Here is a 15,810-nt window from a genome sequence, read left to right as displayed (position 1 = left end):
AATATGTGCAGGAGCCATAAGGCTGCTCTTTTCAAGGGAATTGGCAGTGTTGATGTAGGGGTGGCAGTCTTCACTTTGACAAGCCCTGGAGTCCTCATCAGTACAGTCTTCTAAATTTACTTTTAAACTCCAGGGATTTGCATGTGTTTTTTCTCCTCCCTCATTCACTGCTACTGCAGAGTCAGATTTTGATGCCCTTCTAGTACTATGTTCCATTATTGGACCATCTTCTTTGCAAGTGTCCTCTCTTCTTGTAGAGGAGCTATATCCTAAGTCTTTACAGAATTAAATACCACACTTGTATTTTCTGAGTGATGATGATTTCCGACTCCATAAACAGCTTGGAGCAAACAGTGTCTTAAATATTACAATCTGTGTATTTGCTAAGAGCAAACATATAACGTGTTATTTCTTCTCTGCTTGCACAGCAACCATAAAATGGTAACATGCAAGTTTTTTGCCTTTCACAGAATCAGAATGGTTCAGGTTGGAAGGGACCTTAAAGATCATGTAGTTCCACCCCCTCTGCCATGGGCAGGGGCACCTTCCACTGGACCAGGTTGCTCAAAGCCCCTTTCAACCTTTCATTTATCATTACTTGTTATCTCAAGGGTAATAACTTATCCAAGGGTAATAACTTATCCAAATGGGGCTTAAAATTGTATGTGTTCCTCTTAGATTCATATTTTGTCCCTCTCTAGTTTTTCACCTGAAGTATCCCAGGCTTCCTACCAGATGGGCTCCAGGCAATCCCACAAAGATGCTCTTAATCACAAGGCCTCAAGGAAGCCCACAATGTTCTTAGAGTGCAAAGGTCTCTTTTGCAGAGCAGAGCAAAAGCCTTGTGAGCTGCTCCCATAATCTCATTATCCAGTTTTTGAGAGGCTGGGGGCTCCCTGCCAGTCCTAGTGGAGCCGAGTCATTGCCTTTGGAAAGGGGGAGCCTGAACAATGGTGAGAACATTTCACTGTCAGAATGCCCGCTCCAAAGCTCTTTGTAGTCGGGACCCTTGAGCTGTCTTCTTTGAAATTGTCCTGGAGCAAGTGCTGCAATTAAGTCACTGTCGAATTAAAAGACCATCTGAGGTCTTTGTAAGGGCGGCTGCTGCTTCTCCTGGGCAGGGAGCTGCACACTCTGGGGGCTGGATTGGCTCCGTTCCTGAGAGCGGCCAAATTGTGTTTTAAGATAAAGGGGCAAAACAAACAGGCTCTGAGCCTGCCCAGATGATGTTACAAATTACAGGCTGTGGTTTGGGGTGTGCTTCCCTGCGAGCCCCAGTGCTCCTCTCACTGTGTGCACCCATTAAACCAGTGCTGGTGTGAACGCATTTTAACTCTGCTTAAAAAGCCTTTCTTTAAAACAAGCAGACAAACAGAACCCTGCCAAGACCCAGGCCTGTGGATGCTGCATCTGAGCACGCAGCAATTCACATGGAACATTTCCTAGAAGAGAGCCTTCTGTGCCTCTCCCAGGCTAATGGCCTCAGCTAACTCACATCCAGCACGGGCTGCTTATGATGGGGCAAATGCCCTCCAGCTTCCACTGACCTCTATTTCTACATGATGGGTTAACAAAAAAAAGGGTGTTTTATGATCATTCCCGATTTATATGAGACACTTTACCAAGAGGGCTCTCTTCTCCGGGTGATGCTTCCTCCACTCGGCTTCCTACGTTTAATTTAAGGAGGACTGTCTGCTGGGGTGGCTATAGCCATAGAGGGACTGAATATCTACTATTCAGTCAGTAGATAAGCACCTTGGATCGTCGACTAGATGCCTAACTTGCCCAGTAATTGGTATTGAAAGTCAAAAGGCTCTTGATGTCTCTGCAGAGATAACAGGGTAGTGGTAATAGAGCTCAGTATAGGGGACAGCAAGCAGCAGTGCTGGAACATGCTGCTCATCTTCAGGTGCGTGGACAGGATTGTTTTGTTCACTTCATTAAAAAGTGAACTTTAATATAAACTATGATCTCAGGTAGAGGAGCCAAATGCCTCTCAGCTGTATGCGCTGTGTATGTGCTGTGGTAGTGACTCCGTGGTACTGACTGCACACATGCCAGCAAAGCACCAGGGCTGTGCTCATGTGTGTGTCCTGTATGTCTTTGAAAAGTTACAACTGTAAGGGATTATTTTTTGTTACTGTCACACACCCTTTTAGGGTATACTTTGGTTAAGCTTTGTGGTACTGAACATCTGTGACTCCAAACATCTGCCAAAGGCATTATTTGCATCATTTGCAATACAAGAAATGCCTTTTCAGCAGTTTTCTACTCCGAGCATTAAAGACTGTTATAATTAAAGCAGTAGGCAAAGCTGGAGGCAGAAGTCATCAGCTCCAAGTTATGTTAACATGAAAATATCATTCTCTCCAAGTCTTATGAATAGAAAATAATTTTACAGGGCAGTTATATTTGCTAAGCAAGGGCAGCAGCTGCTTCTGGATACATCATGAGAAATTTTATTACTATATGTGGAAGACACTTGAATTAGTGAGTGCTTAACCTTTATGCCGGTGCATTCTTGGAAATCTGCCCAGCTTGCATAGCTGGGTTTGGCAGATACTAATTTCTTGTAGTGTTTTGTTGTTTGGGTTTTTTTTTCATAAAACCCTAAAACAGTTGCCACAGTGTGCAGAACAATGATACTGGTGATTCCTTCCTGATATCTGCAACTGGTTGATAGATGCACATGAGTTTAGGCAAAGAAAGCCCAGGGTAGGAATATTTTAAGGCTGAAAGTCTCAGAGTTCCAAGGGATCCCTGGAGATTTGTCCTGTGCTGCTGAAAGGGTCCCAGTATCAGGGTTATTGAGTTGATGAACCACATTCATTGAAGTGCCTTGTCTGTGGGCTCTGCAGCTCATGTTTTATGTAAAGATGGAAAGATCAGAGTTCAGACCCCTGCCAAAGTCCCTGAGTGTGAGCAGACTCCTCAGTCAACTCAAATTAACCTCTGAAGTGCCAGTACATGCTGCATTGCCTATCATTGTGTATCTGGGTGCTGGTCTGAAAGGTGGCTCAACCACCAGAGCATGCAAAACAATGTCAAGATCGGTAAATTGAAATATTTTGAATTATTTGTAGTGCTCTGATGGTAAACAGACTGGGCCAACAGGTGCCATGTTTCTTGGGCTGCTTAGGGTGCAGTAAAGTATGTGGAGAAAAGTGTATTTGCCACCCTTTGCAGTATGGAGTGTAGTTATTTTACTGAGAAAACCTACTTTTCCCCACCTGCCATGATGGATGGAGATGTGTTTGGAAAGCACTCATGCAATGAAAGAATTAGGTTGAACTTTTCCTGAATTACTGGTGACAGAGGAGCAAGACCAGTGCCTGTTTCCTGTGCACAAGTTGTCCTTAAAAGGTAACCCATCCTCTCTTGTGTTCACCTGCAAATGCTCAGATTTTGCCTCTTCCACCTTGAATTTTTGGTCATCTAGGACAGAGTGATGCTGGCATTTCCCTGCTGGCTGCCTGGAGGTGATGTTGGTGGCTGGGTCATGTTCACCCCAGCTCCACATAGGATAAAAATTCAGCTCCTTTTACCTCTGCACAGACTGTGGCTAAAAAAGGTGTCTCCTGCCATCTGGCTACAGCAGCCCTTTTGGGCAGGCTCTTCACTCACATGTTATCTGTCAAATCACTCCAGAGTTGGGTGAGGGCAGCATGCAGGGGGTGTGGAGGGGCTGACATCCCCTCTGTGGGTGCAGTGGCCCTCGCCAAAGGGGTTTGGGATGCTTGTGCACACTGAGAAGGTGGGACAGGGAAAAGAAATTTGCTGTTGGGATGTAAACCTGAAGCAGTGAGCACTGCAGTTAAAAATAAGACCATGACATGCTGCTATCATGAGCTTTTATTTTCATTACTTTTTAGTGTAATACTGATACTGAACATTTTCTACTATTTTGGAGGCAGAAAGTATTAATCCTGTGTAAGTGAAGCCCTCAGAAGTGCAGTAAAAAGTGACCTCAGCATATGCAATTCACAATCATTAAATGGGACCATGGGCTGTCAGTGGTCAAGGCAGGAGGTTCCATCTTGGCTTGTCAAAGGCCTCCCATGGCAATCTGCTGACAACAGATTGTGCCATATCACTGCCATGATCTTCAGATTCCCTATTGAATAAAACTCAGCCTTTTCTTTTCCCCTCCTGTCCGTGGTTGCCAAAAAAGGGCTGCAACTGAGCCATCCAGCACTAGGAAGATCTATTTGGAGCAATAAGAAATCCAAAGGAAAAAGGCAATGAGGATGGATGTGCCTTTAATTATATGCCAGTTAAATATTTACAACCAGAGCTGTGTCAGGACTGAGTTCTGTGAGATGCAATCACAGCATTACAGGATTTGCATGTTTCATTAGGAAAAAGTAATGACACAACTTCAAAAGCAGCCTACAAGAGGAAATGTTTCCACTAACTATTCCAAACCAGAGGCTGCACCCTCAGAACAAAGACACAGCAAAGCTCTAGACCTTCTCTGCTGCATTAGGCCAGGTTTCACCTGAGCTGAGATGCCTGTGGGAAGCTTTGTGCATTCCAAGCAGCACGGCAGCCCATGCCTGTGTGTACCTCCCAGGATGCACAGGGCAATGCAGCAGTCAGGCAAGGTTTAAACCATGTGAATCCTCCTGTTACTGGGACAAACAGTGTAAGAAAACACTGTATAAAGGCCTCTGTCCCTCCTGGTGCTGGATTTGCAACCCACCATTCTTAGGATGCAAAGCCAGCTGTAGGCACCAGGACAAAGAAACCAAGGCCACGAACCATCGAGGGTGATGGATGCAGAAGAACCCCACGGCAGGCACAGCCGTGGTGTCAGCCACCAAGCCAGAGAGCCGGCGGTGGCTGTGCAGCCTCGCCAAGCTCCGGCCGAAAGGGCGGGGGCGGAGGCTGATGCTCAGCGTCACCTCTGTCCCCGCAGCCACCCGAGGAGGGACCCGCTGCGGCAGCTGTCGCCTCCGCCACCCCGCAGCACTGTCGGAGCCGGCAGAGCAGGCACCCAAGCCTGTTATTAGGGCCGAGCACCCCCTGCCAGGCTGTTTAGCCCGGCGGGGCGGTCGTGAGCCTCTTTCTCACCGCCCTAATAAGCGGGTGCGGCTGCGGGTGCGCGTTCCTGCTGTGCCGGTCGCACACGCGGGCCGGGTCCCCCGCACGCTCTGGGGAGATGCGGGACGAGAAGCTTCCAGCGCCTCGGCCCTCCCCGCCTTGCTCCAGCTGCAAATGGAATGCAAATCGAGTTACAGGCTGTCTGGGCTGCGCCAGAGCCCGACGCCTTCGTGCAGCAGCAGTCTGGGAGCGTTTGGCAGGCAGAGAGCGAGCGGCTGAGCCTGCCGGCAGCGGCGACGGGATGGGCTGCTCCTTCTTCCCTGTGGGGGTGCTCAGAAGCTCCGTAGGAGTCGGCCTACTCGCGCTTCCCACCCAGCTGCCATCTCGCCGGTCTCCCGTCACGCGGAGCTGTCACAGCACTGAGCCTTGACGCATCGGCTCCTCAGCCTCGTGTCTTCATTACAATGGCAAATGGTGAGAGCAAATGTGACACGAGTGACTGGTGTTAGAGCGCGGAGATGACATCCCTCTCCGGATTTAAATTTTCCCTCAGGGACAATGACAAAGTGATGCTCAGTGTGGCCATGCACCGGCTGGGACTCGGTGAAGGAAAGATATTGCCTAAAAGGACACCAATACCTGCAGAAGGGACCCTGCTGGGACACCCACCTTGGTGGGGGGATGTCACCTCTTCCACATTAACGAGGTTTGGAAGACTGATCTCAGAGAGCCCTAACCTAAGGACTGACAGAGTGATTGCCAGGGAGCTCGAGCTGCAGATACTTTGATCTCAGCAATCTGAATTGCAAAATATGTTTTTCTAACGTCTCAATCCCTTTTGTATCCAGCCTGTTTGTCAGATTTTATATAAAAAAACTATTTTAAAATGCTGGGTTTGGCTATTTTTGCTGAACTCCACTTTTCAGCTAAATGGACTTTGACCCCACGGCAGCATCCCCATGATCTGGCACAGAAGAACTGCACTCTTCATAATTCTCTGCAAAAAGAAACTCACATGAAAGCTGTGCCTCCTAAAAAATGTTAACCTACATAGTTGCTTAAATAACTGTAAGAAAAACAATCCTCTGATTAGTTTGTTTTTTTTTTAAATCACATTTAATGTTAAGATGAAAATATTTCATTATTTTAATACCACACAACAAGAGCTAACAAGAACCATGTCTCTGGGAAATAAAACTGCAGAGGTAAAATAATATTAAAGCAATTATTTAAATCAATCTGTTTTCTTGGAACACTTCATCATTTTGAGTCACTCATGTTGAAAGCTTCTAGCTATAAGACAGGCAATATTAGGGCTTCAGTGCCCCTAACACGTGGGTCTGTTGGCAGGGCCTGGCTTCCATCCATCCATCCATCCATCCATCCATCCATCCATCCATCCATCCATCCATCCAAAGCACAGACCAGACCAGGATTTCTGTCTATTTCATGAGTTTACTCAATTTCTTACATACACTTGTGAAAAAAAAAAACAACTAACAAACCAAAACAAAAAAACCAACCCCACAGACAACAACAGCAACAAAACCCACAACTGGACTTTCATTTATACATAAGGACACATATGAGAATGTCCACTTTTTATACAGAGATTGCATCTTGGATTCAAATACTAGATTCGTGGCTGCTGGAGACTGGGTTCTTTGAAGAACATGGAGCTGCCCTCACCTTCAGCAGCTGGAGATCTGGATCTGTGCATTTCTAATGCACTTTGGGTGTCCTGCTGCAGGAAGGAAAACGCAGTATTTGTTTGTACCATCATTGTCTACCAGCAATTTCCATAAGGAACCTTTCAGTGGATACACTTGCTTTCTTCAGGGTTCAGTGTTGACATAACAGAAAAGCTTTTTATCCCCCTGGAAGCCTTTCTGGGCAGACTTACACTACTTAAACACTCTGTTCTTTGCTGCTAATATAAAGAAGCTGTGGGAGATGAAAATATTCAAAATGACACAGCAAAGCAGGGATAGGGAACTTGTTGAACATAAAGCCAAATTGTTCCTGCTGAGGAGGCCTCTGGAAACATCGGGGACAAAAGCGGCTGCACAATCTGTGGGGTGAGAAGAACCACTTCCATAATTCAGAGAGCAGCAAGCAATTAATTTCTTGTATTGATAAGGAGCCAGATAGCTCAAAAGCAATATGAATGGGGCTATAAAAATGATTGGGTATTAAGAAAAGTTTCTTCCCTGAGAGGATTGTCAAACATTGGAACAGGCTGCCCAGGGAAGTGGTAGAGTCACCATCCGTGAAGGTATTTAAGAGACATGTTGTTGTGGCACCTGGGGACATGGTGGCCTTGGCAGTGCTGGGTTAACAGGGGAACTTGATGATCGTAGAGTTCTTTCCCCACCTAAATGATTATATGAGTCTATGATTATTCCAGTTTATTTCAGCGGTCAGTGAAGAACAAGGTCTTAAATCCAGGCCATGCTTTGGTGCTCTGGCACAACCACACAGCCACATCTTCACAGGTTTCCTAGCCCAGTACGCCTTTCTAATAGTAAATTTATCATTCCTTCTCCAAAAGAATAAATGTTTTATTCATGTTCTACTCTCTAATCATAAGGAAGGAGTGGAGAGTCTTAATTAAGTCATTAGCAGCTGTTATGAGCCCATATTTTGTTCTGTAAACCTGAAAGAATACATAGTATTAATACTATTAAAAATTTATTACTTCTGTTCCCCGTATTTTCTGTATGTTGTGAAGTGTCTAAAGAAATTACGTGGATGATATTATGCAAAAGAATAAATTAGGGTGTGGGGTCCATTTGAACAACCACAGAAAGTGCTGAAGCACCAAACTCAGTGTCCCGCACCATGGACCCCGTCAGCACCAAACTGTGCACCTGGAAACAGCAATCTCAAGCCTTGGAAGCAGGAATCATGAACTTGTGGCTCACAGAGAAAACCAAACCACCTGCATGGGATCAGCAAGAGCTGTGCCATTCCATGAGCAGTGGGGTTTGACCCCTCTCAGTCTGCAGAGCTTCAAACAATTTTTTCCTCTGGCACTACAGGACATCTAATAGGGAATTTACCCATGGGGCAGCAGGATGGCTTTTCTTAGCTGATAGAGATTTGTGATCCCTCACAAATTCTTTATAGCAGTCCCAGGGCAGCCAGGGCTCTGCAGTAGAAATGACTGGCCAGCAACTGGAAGGAAAGGTTATAGAAAGAGCAGAGGAGGAGCGAGCCTCCAAAGAATTTGGGGCTGCCACCAACTTCAAGATTTCTTTCTGCTCTCTGTACAGCTGCCTGGAAAAGCTGGGCACAACAGAGCACCACTGTGAGATAATTCTTCCACATATAAAATCTCTCCATAGCTGCCCACTCAATCACAAGGCAAGAAAACAACAGGTACATTCAGCTTTAATGAAATAATCATCAGTTCTATGTACAGCTATAACAGAGGGAAAAACAGCTACAGAGAGGATGCAAACACAACCCTGGACATGGAGCAACAGTCATAGGGCAGGGCTGGACCAAAGCATTTCTTCCATTCTCCTCCTCTTTTGAAGATGTGTTTTGCCTAAAAGGCAATACTGAAATAACATGAAATCACCCCAAAACTGCTTAGTGGGCTGACAGCAGATGACAGCCTGGCCCCACAGGATCTTTTTCTGTTTATTTACTAGAGCTTGGACATCCTCCTTCACAGCTGGACCAGGACAGCAGCACCCCACAGCAGCCCTTTGCTTCACAATGACCTGTCACAGTGCCTGATGTAATCCTGTAAGCAACCCCCAGCATCAGTATGGCTCTTCTTGGGTGCTGTGGCAGCTCCAAAGGTACACCTAAAAGTCCCTTAAAAGTCCCTTGCAAAACTATGGCAAAATACCTGAAAGGACCAGTATGAAGTACAAAGCCATTAAAATTACACACACTGAATTACCAATATCTGATAATAAATAAATTCACAGAAGAAGAAGACACCTTTTTTTTTACATCCTCTGATTTTTCTTGAGTTTTACTTGCACAGAAATGAGCTGTGGCTCTTGTTGCTCACAGTCCTCTCGTAACAACGGAGATGCTTTATCTAGGTTTAAAATGCACCAGGTACTAGGGACGTGTACAGCCCTTGCATTTGAGCAGCAATCCAAATCCTACACTGGGAAGGGAAATCTCAGCGCACCACCCATGGTCAGTGAGCGAGTGCCAAGCGCGGCTGCTATTTCTGTATCGGCTGAGAAACACACAGGAGAATTTTGTCAGAGGAACACACTGCCTTGCCCGCAGCTGGACATAAATCCCAGCCATGCAGATGCAATCCCGAATTATTTAAAAGGCCCCTTTCTCTTGGAGGGCTTGCAGTTGGAGGCAGTGCTTACACATACACCCCACGCTGGCGCAAACCCCCTTGGAGCCGGGCAGTTCACGGGTTTTGACAGCAATAGGCTTGTCCAGGCATTTTCCAGCCATGTCCTCAGGCCCTCCATGTCTAGATTTTTTCCCTGAGGACTTCAGTAAGCTCACTCCAGCATTTCTCTGCATGTTTCAGGGCAACCTACATGGCGTGCCAGAGCCAGCTGGAGCCTGGTGGCAGCGAGCCGGGCATAATGGCTGTTTCCCAAGGGATGCCCGGGCTGGAGGGAGGCGGGCGGGCTTTGTGGCAAGCAGGGAGCGGTGCGGGACAGGCTGCCGCCAGCACCCAGGGACGCCAGCAGCGCTCAGACCAAATCAAAGCAATTCCAGTGCCGGCAGAACATTGCAGCTACCCAAACTATGCTGACTGCTAACACGCATGCAGCTCACTGCTATTTATATCACATGCCATATATAAAAAAAATATGCTACATCTGAGGACAGCTTCACCACGACACCCGGACTGGGATGGGGGAAGGCGAGGGAGGAGAGGGGCTGCCCGCAGCAGGCACCGCTCCCGCCCAGCCCACGCTGGTGATGCCCCAGGGAATATTTGTCCATTGAGTTTAATGGTGCAAAAACAGCCCTCCCCGGAAAGCGCTGTCGTTTTCCTGGCATTTGTGCAGCCCGGGGTCAGCAAGGCGAGCGGCTGATGCTGTGCTTTAACATGTCTGGAGATGCACAGGCTGCTCGTGGCAGGGGGAGAGGCTGAATGAAGGACGCAGAGCACCATTGGCTTCCCCGATGTGACAGCAACGGTGACCGCGGCTCCTGTGGCCTGTAGGTAAGTGAGTGCTCACAGTTCACAACACCAGACACGGGCCTGAGCCTGTCTGGCAGCAATGTCTTCATGTTAACACTGCAGTCACTTCGCTCTCCCACATCTCCAACAAATCCCAGGAAAACCTCCAGCTGTTCCAGCGTGCCCCCGAATCCAGGCCAGCAGTAGGTCAGGCACTCACTGCCTCTCAGGACCTTTCTTTAAGCACATGGTATATATAGATCTACAGCATGAACAGTGGGGAAACCTGGCATGGGAGATGGCAGAAATGTGGCCTTGACATAAATATGCTAATAAATGAAAATACAGTCACTGTAACACCTTAATTTTTCTGCAGCTGCAGTCAATGGTGCTGTCTGAAGCCTCCCAGGGGACTCCGTGTAGGTAGCAGCGTCTGCCCACATCCCAGGATGCATTTCACATGGACACACAACTTTCTGGGTGTGCAGAATTAACTACACCTGGACCCTGGGAGCACTCCGAGCTCTCCACACATCCTCCCAGGCCAAATGGAGCTTTAAATCACTCCCTTTACTCTTCCTCTTGGGAGCAAAGCTGCCATCACAGAAAACTGTTGTGTTTATTCTGTTCCAGGGCCATTTCATTGACCAGCTGCTCTATGGATGACTGAATGGCCGCCTTCACGAGGGAAGAGGCTGTTTCTATGAGGAGCAATTCATACTGCTCCCCAGTTCTGTGCCCCTGGTCACCCAGACCTTTCTCCTCTGCCTGGGGACCACCATCAGCCTCAGGGCCCTCTTTTTTACCAACATCAGCATTCCTGTTTGATTTTTTATTCCCTTTTTGCTTATTTTGGTGCAAAACTGGGGATGGCTCGTAGGCCTGGTCAGAGTCATTGTTGTCAGAGTCCTCGGCTTCAGTGATGGTGATGACAATGCCGACGCCGATGCCAGCACCCATGTTTGACTCCAATGGCACCTGATGGCTGGAGCACTCCTGCACACTTGCTCCATCATCTCTAGATGCCAACTTGCTGAACTCTGCTACAGGCTCCTCAGCTTTGCACTCCTCAGGAAGATTTGTGCTTTTCCCTGATCCATCCCCTTCAGGCAGCTCTTTGCAGGTATCAGGGATTTCCTGCACCTCAGAGGTTTCAGGGGCATTGTTGGGTTGATCCTTGGAAATAGATGCTTTGGGAGCTTCCCTGTCTTCTACAGCATCTGTGGTTTGGGGCAGGCTACCTTCCTGTAGTTTGTCCTGGGCTATTTCATTAACTATCTCTGAATTGGTTATCTTGGACTGAACGGTGCACTCTGTATGTCCTTCCACATCAGGTGTGGGCTCTGTCAAAGGCTCACTCTTCCCAACAGAGTTGTCACTTTCCTTTGCTGTATCCTGGTCCTCTTCCAGTGAATCCTGGTCCTCCTTCACTGTATCCTGGTCCTCCTTCACTGTATCCTGGTCCTCCTTCACTGTGTCCTGGTCCTCCTTCACTGTATCCTGAGCTTCCTTCACTGTATCCTGGTCCTCCTTCACTGTATCCTGGTCCTCCTTCACTGTGTCCTGGTCCTCCTTCACTGTATCCTGGGCTTCCTTCACTGTATCCTGGGCTTCCTTTGCTGTATCCTGGTCCTCCTTCACTGTATCCTGGGCTTCCTTCACTGTACCCTGGGCTTCCTTCGCTGTACCCTGGGCTTCCATCACTGTATCCTGGGCTTCCTTCGCTGTATCCTGGGCTTCCTTCGCTGTATCCTGGGCTTCTTTCGCTGTATCCTGGGCTTCCTTTGCTGTATCCTGGGCTTCCTTCGCTGTATCCTGGGCTTCCTTCACTGTATCCTGGGCTTCCTCTGTATCCTGGTCCTTCTCCACTGTATCCTGGTCTTTCTTCCCTGTATCCTGGTCTTCCTTCGCTATATCCTGGTCCTCCTTCACTATATCCTGGTCTTCCTTCACTGAATCCTGGTCTTCCTTCACTATATCCTGGCCCTCCTTTACTACATCCTGGTCTTTCTTCACTGTATCCTGGTCTTCCTTCACTGAATCCTGGTCCTCCTTCACTGAATCCTGGTCTTTCTTCACTGTATCCTGGTCTTTCTTCTCTAAATCCTGGTCCTCCTTCACTGTATCCTGGTCCTCCTTCACTGTATCCTGGTCCACCTCTGCAGAGACTGGGCTGAAGGATTCAGGTTTGTCCGTTGGGGCCAAATCCTCTGGCTCTTCAGCAGCTTTATTCACAATGCCCATCACTTTGTTTGCTTGACCACTGCCCTCCGACTCCTCCATGGCTTCCGAGGGGCTGTGTTTTTTCTTGCCTCTGGAGAACCGCACGCAGGGCATCTTCACCCCAGAGCTCGCCCGTTTCTTTGGGAGGTCTTGTGCACAGCCCTCCTCAGCATCCACCTCCAGCTGCACTTGGGAATCGGAGGGCACCTTCTTCCGTGAGGAGGATTTCTGCCTTCTCCGAGGTCTTGCGAGGCTTTTGATGGCTGCCCAGGCTCCTTTGGAGGATTGTGATGGACTGGCAACTTTTGCCTCCCCTTGGTCAGTGCTGACACATTGGCTTTTCTCCTCTGAGGCTCCTTCGCACGCATCCTTCACAGCCAGCCCCTTCTTACAGGGCTTCTTCCGCTTCTTAAAACAGAGCATGGAGGGTTTTTCTGTTTGTTCCTCTGGTGGGGAGCATGTCGCCCCTGTGCTGGGAGTCTCTGCCTCTCTTGGGTTCTCCATTTGAATTTCCTTAGCTGCACTCATCACATTTGCTCCTCCTTCATTTGCACTGTATTAGCGATTTTCTTGATTGATGCCTCAGACACAAGAACTGCAGAGATGCTCAAAGTGCATTTTTTCCTCAAATAGTTCTCCAAATAACATTAGTTGCTTTGTAATGAGCGGATGTGGCAGTGAAAAGAAGTTCTGCTGGAGCTATTGCATCCTCTTTATAACTCCCACTTCGTCTTATTACTCACTTTATCACCTCTCCAAGGAATCCCAGGCAGATGTGCAGTTGAACAGGCTTCTCCTTGGCTTTGCTGGCCACAGTCACTCTCATCTCCGGAATAAACCCACTCAAAGCTGCTCTTGGTCTAACAGCAGCAACTGTATAATGGCCAGTCTGACATACTTTTTGTCCCCCAAAGGATGACAAATCAAGCCGAGAGTTAATAATTTTTATTCACCCCATGGACCTCGAAAGATCTTGCACTTTGTGATCTCTCTGCAATTCCACATTGCATAGGGAGCTTGATTGAAGCACCAGTGGAACCAGTGGCTGTTTTCTGCCCCCCAGTGACGAGGTCAGATGCTGCTTTGCCGTGGCTTTGCTTTCTGCTTCAGTTCCCCTCACAGGTTATATGAAGTTTGCTGTGAAGCGTGACAGGCTTCCACTTTTTATCTGGAACACAACAAACAAATGATAAGACCTGTAGTGCAATTAAAAAAAAAGTATCGAAAAGGTTTTTTCTCTAAATATTTAATTTTGGAAGGCAGACCAGGGCTGGATGCACTATAGCAGTTTATTTCCACTAATCAGCATCAATATCCAAAGGCAAAATAAGGCCACAAGATGTCAACCCAGTGATGTTCCACCACAGCAAGTACTACTTTGCTATTTTATGTGGTAAAGGGGGACTTTTTTATATAACTGTCCATATTATGGTGAATACATATTACACATGCACACACATATATTTTCTTCTCCTATGGTTTGCTAAATCCTTTCCCCACTGCTCCATATGCACTCATAGTTCCAGCTAGGGAAATTACACCCTGAGACAGCAGATATTTTTATCTTTAATGCACCATATGACAATATGCAAAAACAGAGAATACAAAAAGGAGGCTTGTGGAATACAAAAGCCAAATCACATGGCAAGAAAGGAGATTATTTATACTACGTGCATGCCTCCCATGGCAACCTCAATTAACACCGTGTGTGCTCATCAAAGAGGTGATGTTGTAAGATGTGTGTCACTCTTATCAAAAGAAAAAATGCCAAAAAGAAAGCACTGCCTCGAAACATCAGCAGAACATTTTGGGATAGAAAGATGCAAAAAGGTGTTACCGCAAACAACTTCTGCAGGATGGGCTCGGGGGCTCCGGGCAGGCATTTTGTGCTCTGCTTTTCAGGAGCAGGGTGGTTAAAGGGAGCCTCCGGGTCGCACTTCCCCCGCAGCACATTTTGGGGTTTAAAATTATTATTACTATTATTTCAATTATAATATTTTAAGGGAGCACGAGCGAAGCTGTCGGTGCTGTGTGAGCGCGCACCCGCAGCTCCCGCTGCCCCGAGCGCATCCCGGCTCCGCCGCCCCCGTGCCCGGGAACTTTTGGGGGCGTTCGCGGGTGTGGAGCAGGAGCCGCCCGGCACCGCCGCTCCCCCGCCCCGGGCAAGGGGAACCCCCAAAGCCAGACCCCTCCGAAGGGATGCGGGGGTTGCTCCTCAGGCAGCGACCGCAGAGGCGGACCGGGAGCCCCACGCGTGTCGCCGCCCCCGCGGGTCCCCCCGAGGCGGTGCCGCCCCCGCGCCCCCCGCGCCCTCACCTGCATCCCGGCGCATCCCTGCCCTTCCCGGCCCTTCCCGCTCCGCTCCGCTCGCTGCGCTGCCGCCGCCGTCGCCTCCGCCGCAGCCGCGCCCCCCGGGCCGGTGGGGAGGGCGCTGCCGGCAGCCCCCCGCCCCCCGCCGCCAGCCCCCGGCCCGCCCCCCGCCCCGGCCCGCACCTGCTCGCAGCCTCCTTCCTCCGATGGGAAAGCATCTGCTGCCTGTTGGCTGCTCAGCATCCCTTTCTCGTGAGCATCCCAGCCTGGGGCGGGATAGCACCGCTCTTCTGGCGGGCAGCATCCTTCCTTTCTGGAAAGGCAGCATCCCTCCCCGTGGGGCAAGATCCCTCTCCCGCTGGCAGAATAGCCTTTCGTGCCCTCCCAGGCTGTGGGACAGCAGCAGACACGAAAACCATGAACTACAACTCGAGGCAAAGGTCCTCCTAGGAATCGAGCTGTGGTTCGTAGATCCGAGTGACAGCAAGATGCACTGGAAGAGAGCCAGGTGTACACCCCGCAGGGAGGAGGCACCGCTGGCGTTTGTCTGGCTGTGTGGGAAGGAGTGTGTGGGGTCTTGCTCTTGGAAGCTGTTTTTCGTGTCCCACCTGAAACCTTCACAGCTTTTAGCACACACTGTTGGGGGTGCTGCAGGAGCTACACCTTCAGAGGTGGAGGTAAGGAAAGTCAGCTCTTGGCCTTGAAGTAGTCCATGCCCAAAATGCCAGAAAAAGTGCTCCTTTCATATGAGTTTTTTTCTGTCCAAAGGAGCTGAGATCTTTAAAAAATCATGTCTCCAGCTGTTATGATTGATGGGAGAGCCTCTGGAAAAAGGACTACCTAGTGCAGCTGATGAACTACAGGAAACTATAGTTGAGATGCCTGAACGTCCCCATTCATCTCCACGGGGAGCTGACTGACGCCCACAAAGGTTTTGCAGACATTAACTGCTTCACAGTGTGTTTGCACGTAAGAAACTGGGCAAAGCAGCACTTTGAACCTGCAAGTGGCTTCCAGTGTAGGCCAGGCTTAGAAAAATACACATGACCTTCCCCCTCTTTGGATTCTTCATGGGAAAAAAGGTACAAAATGGGTTCAATGCTGAA

At 48.6% G+C, this 15,810-nt stretch overlaps 1 protein-coding gene across 1 annotated transcript; it reads right to left on the bottom strand.

Annotated features, from left to right (window-relative positions):
- Positions 1-8,420: 8,420 nt before the first annotated feature.
- Positions 8,421-14,801, bottom strand: AKAP5 (A-kinase anchoring protein 5). The gene is made up of 2 exons (XM_071557350.1): positions 14,711-14,801; positions 8,421-13,562 (listed from the first exon to the last, which is right to left on the bottom strand). The coding sequence occupies exon 2, from the start codon at positions 12,920-12,922 to the stop codon at positions 10,772-10,774; it is 2,151 nt and encodes a 716-aa protein (XP_071413451.1). The 5' UTR covers positions 12,923-13,562; positions 14,711-14,801; the 3' UTR covers positions 8,421-10,771.
- Positions 14,802-15,810: the final 1,009 nt, after the last annotated feature.

This window comes from Pithys albifrons, chromosome 6 (assembly GCF_047495875.1).
Source record: "Pithys albifrons albifrons isolate INPA30051 chromosome 6, PitAlb_v1, whole genome shotgun sequence".
NCBI classification, from domain to species: Eukaryota; Metazoa; Chordata; class Aves; order Passeriformes; family Thamnophilidae; genus Pithys; species Pithys albifrons.
This window is presented reverse-complemented; position numbering and strand designations above follow the sequence as displayed.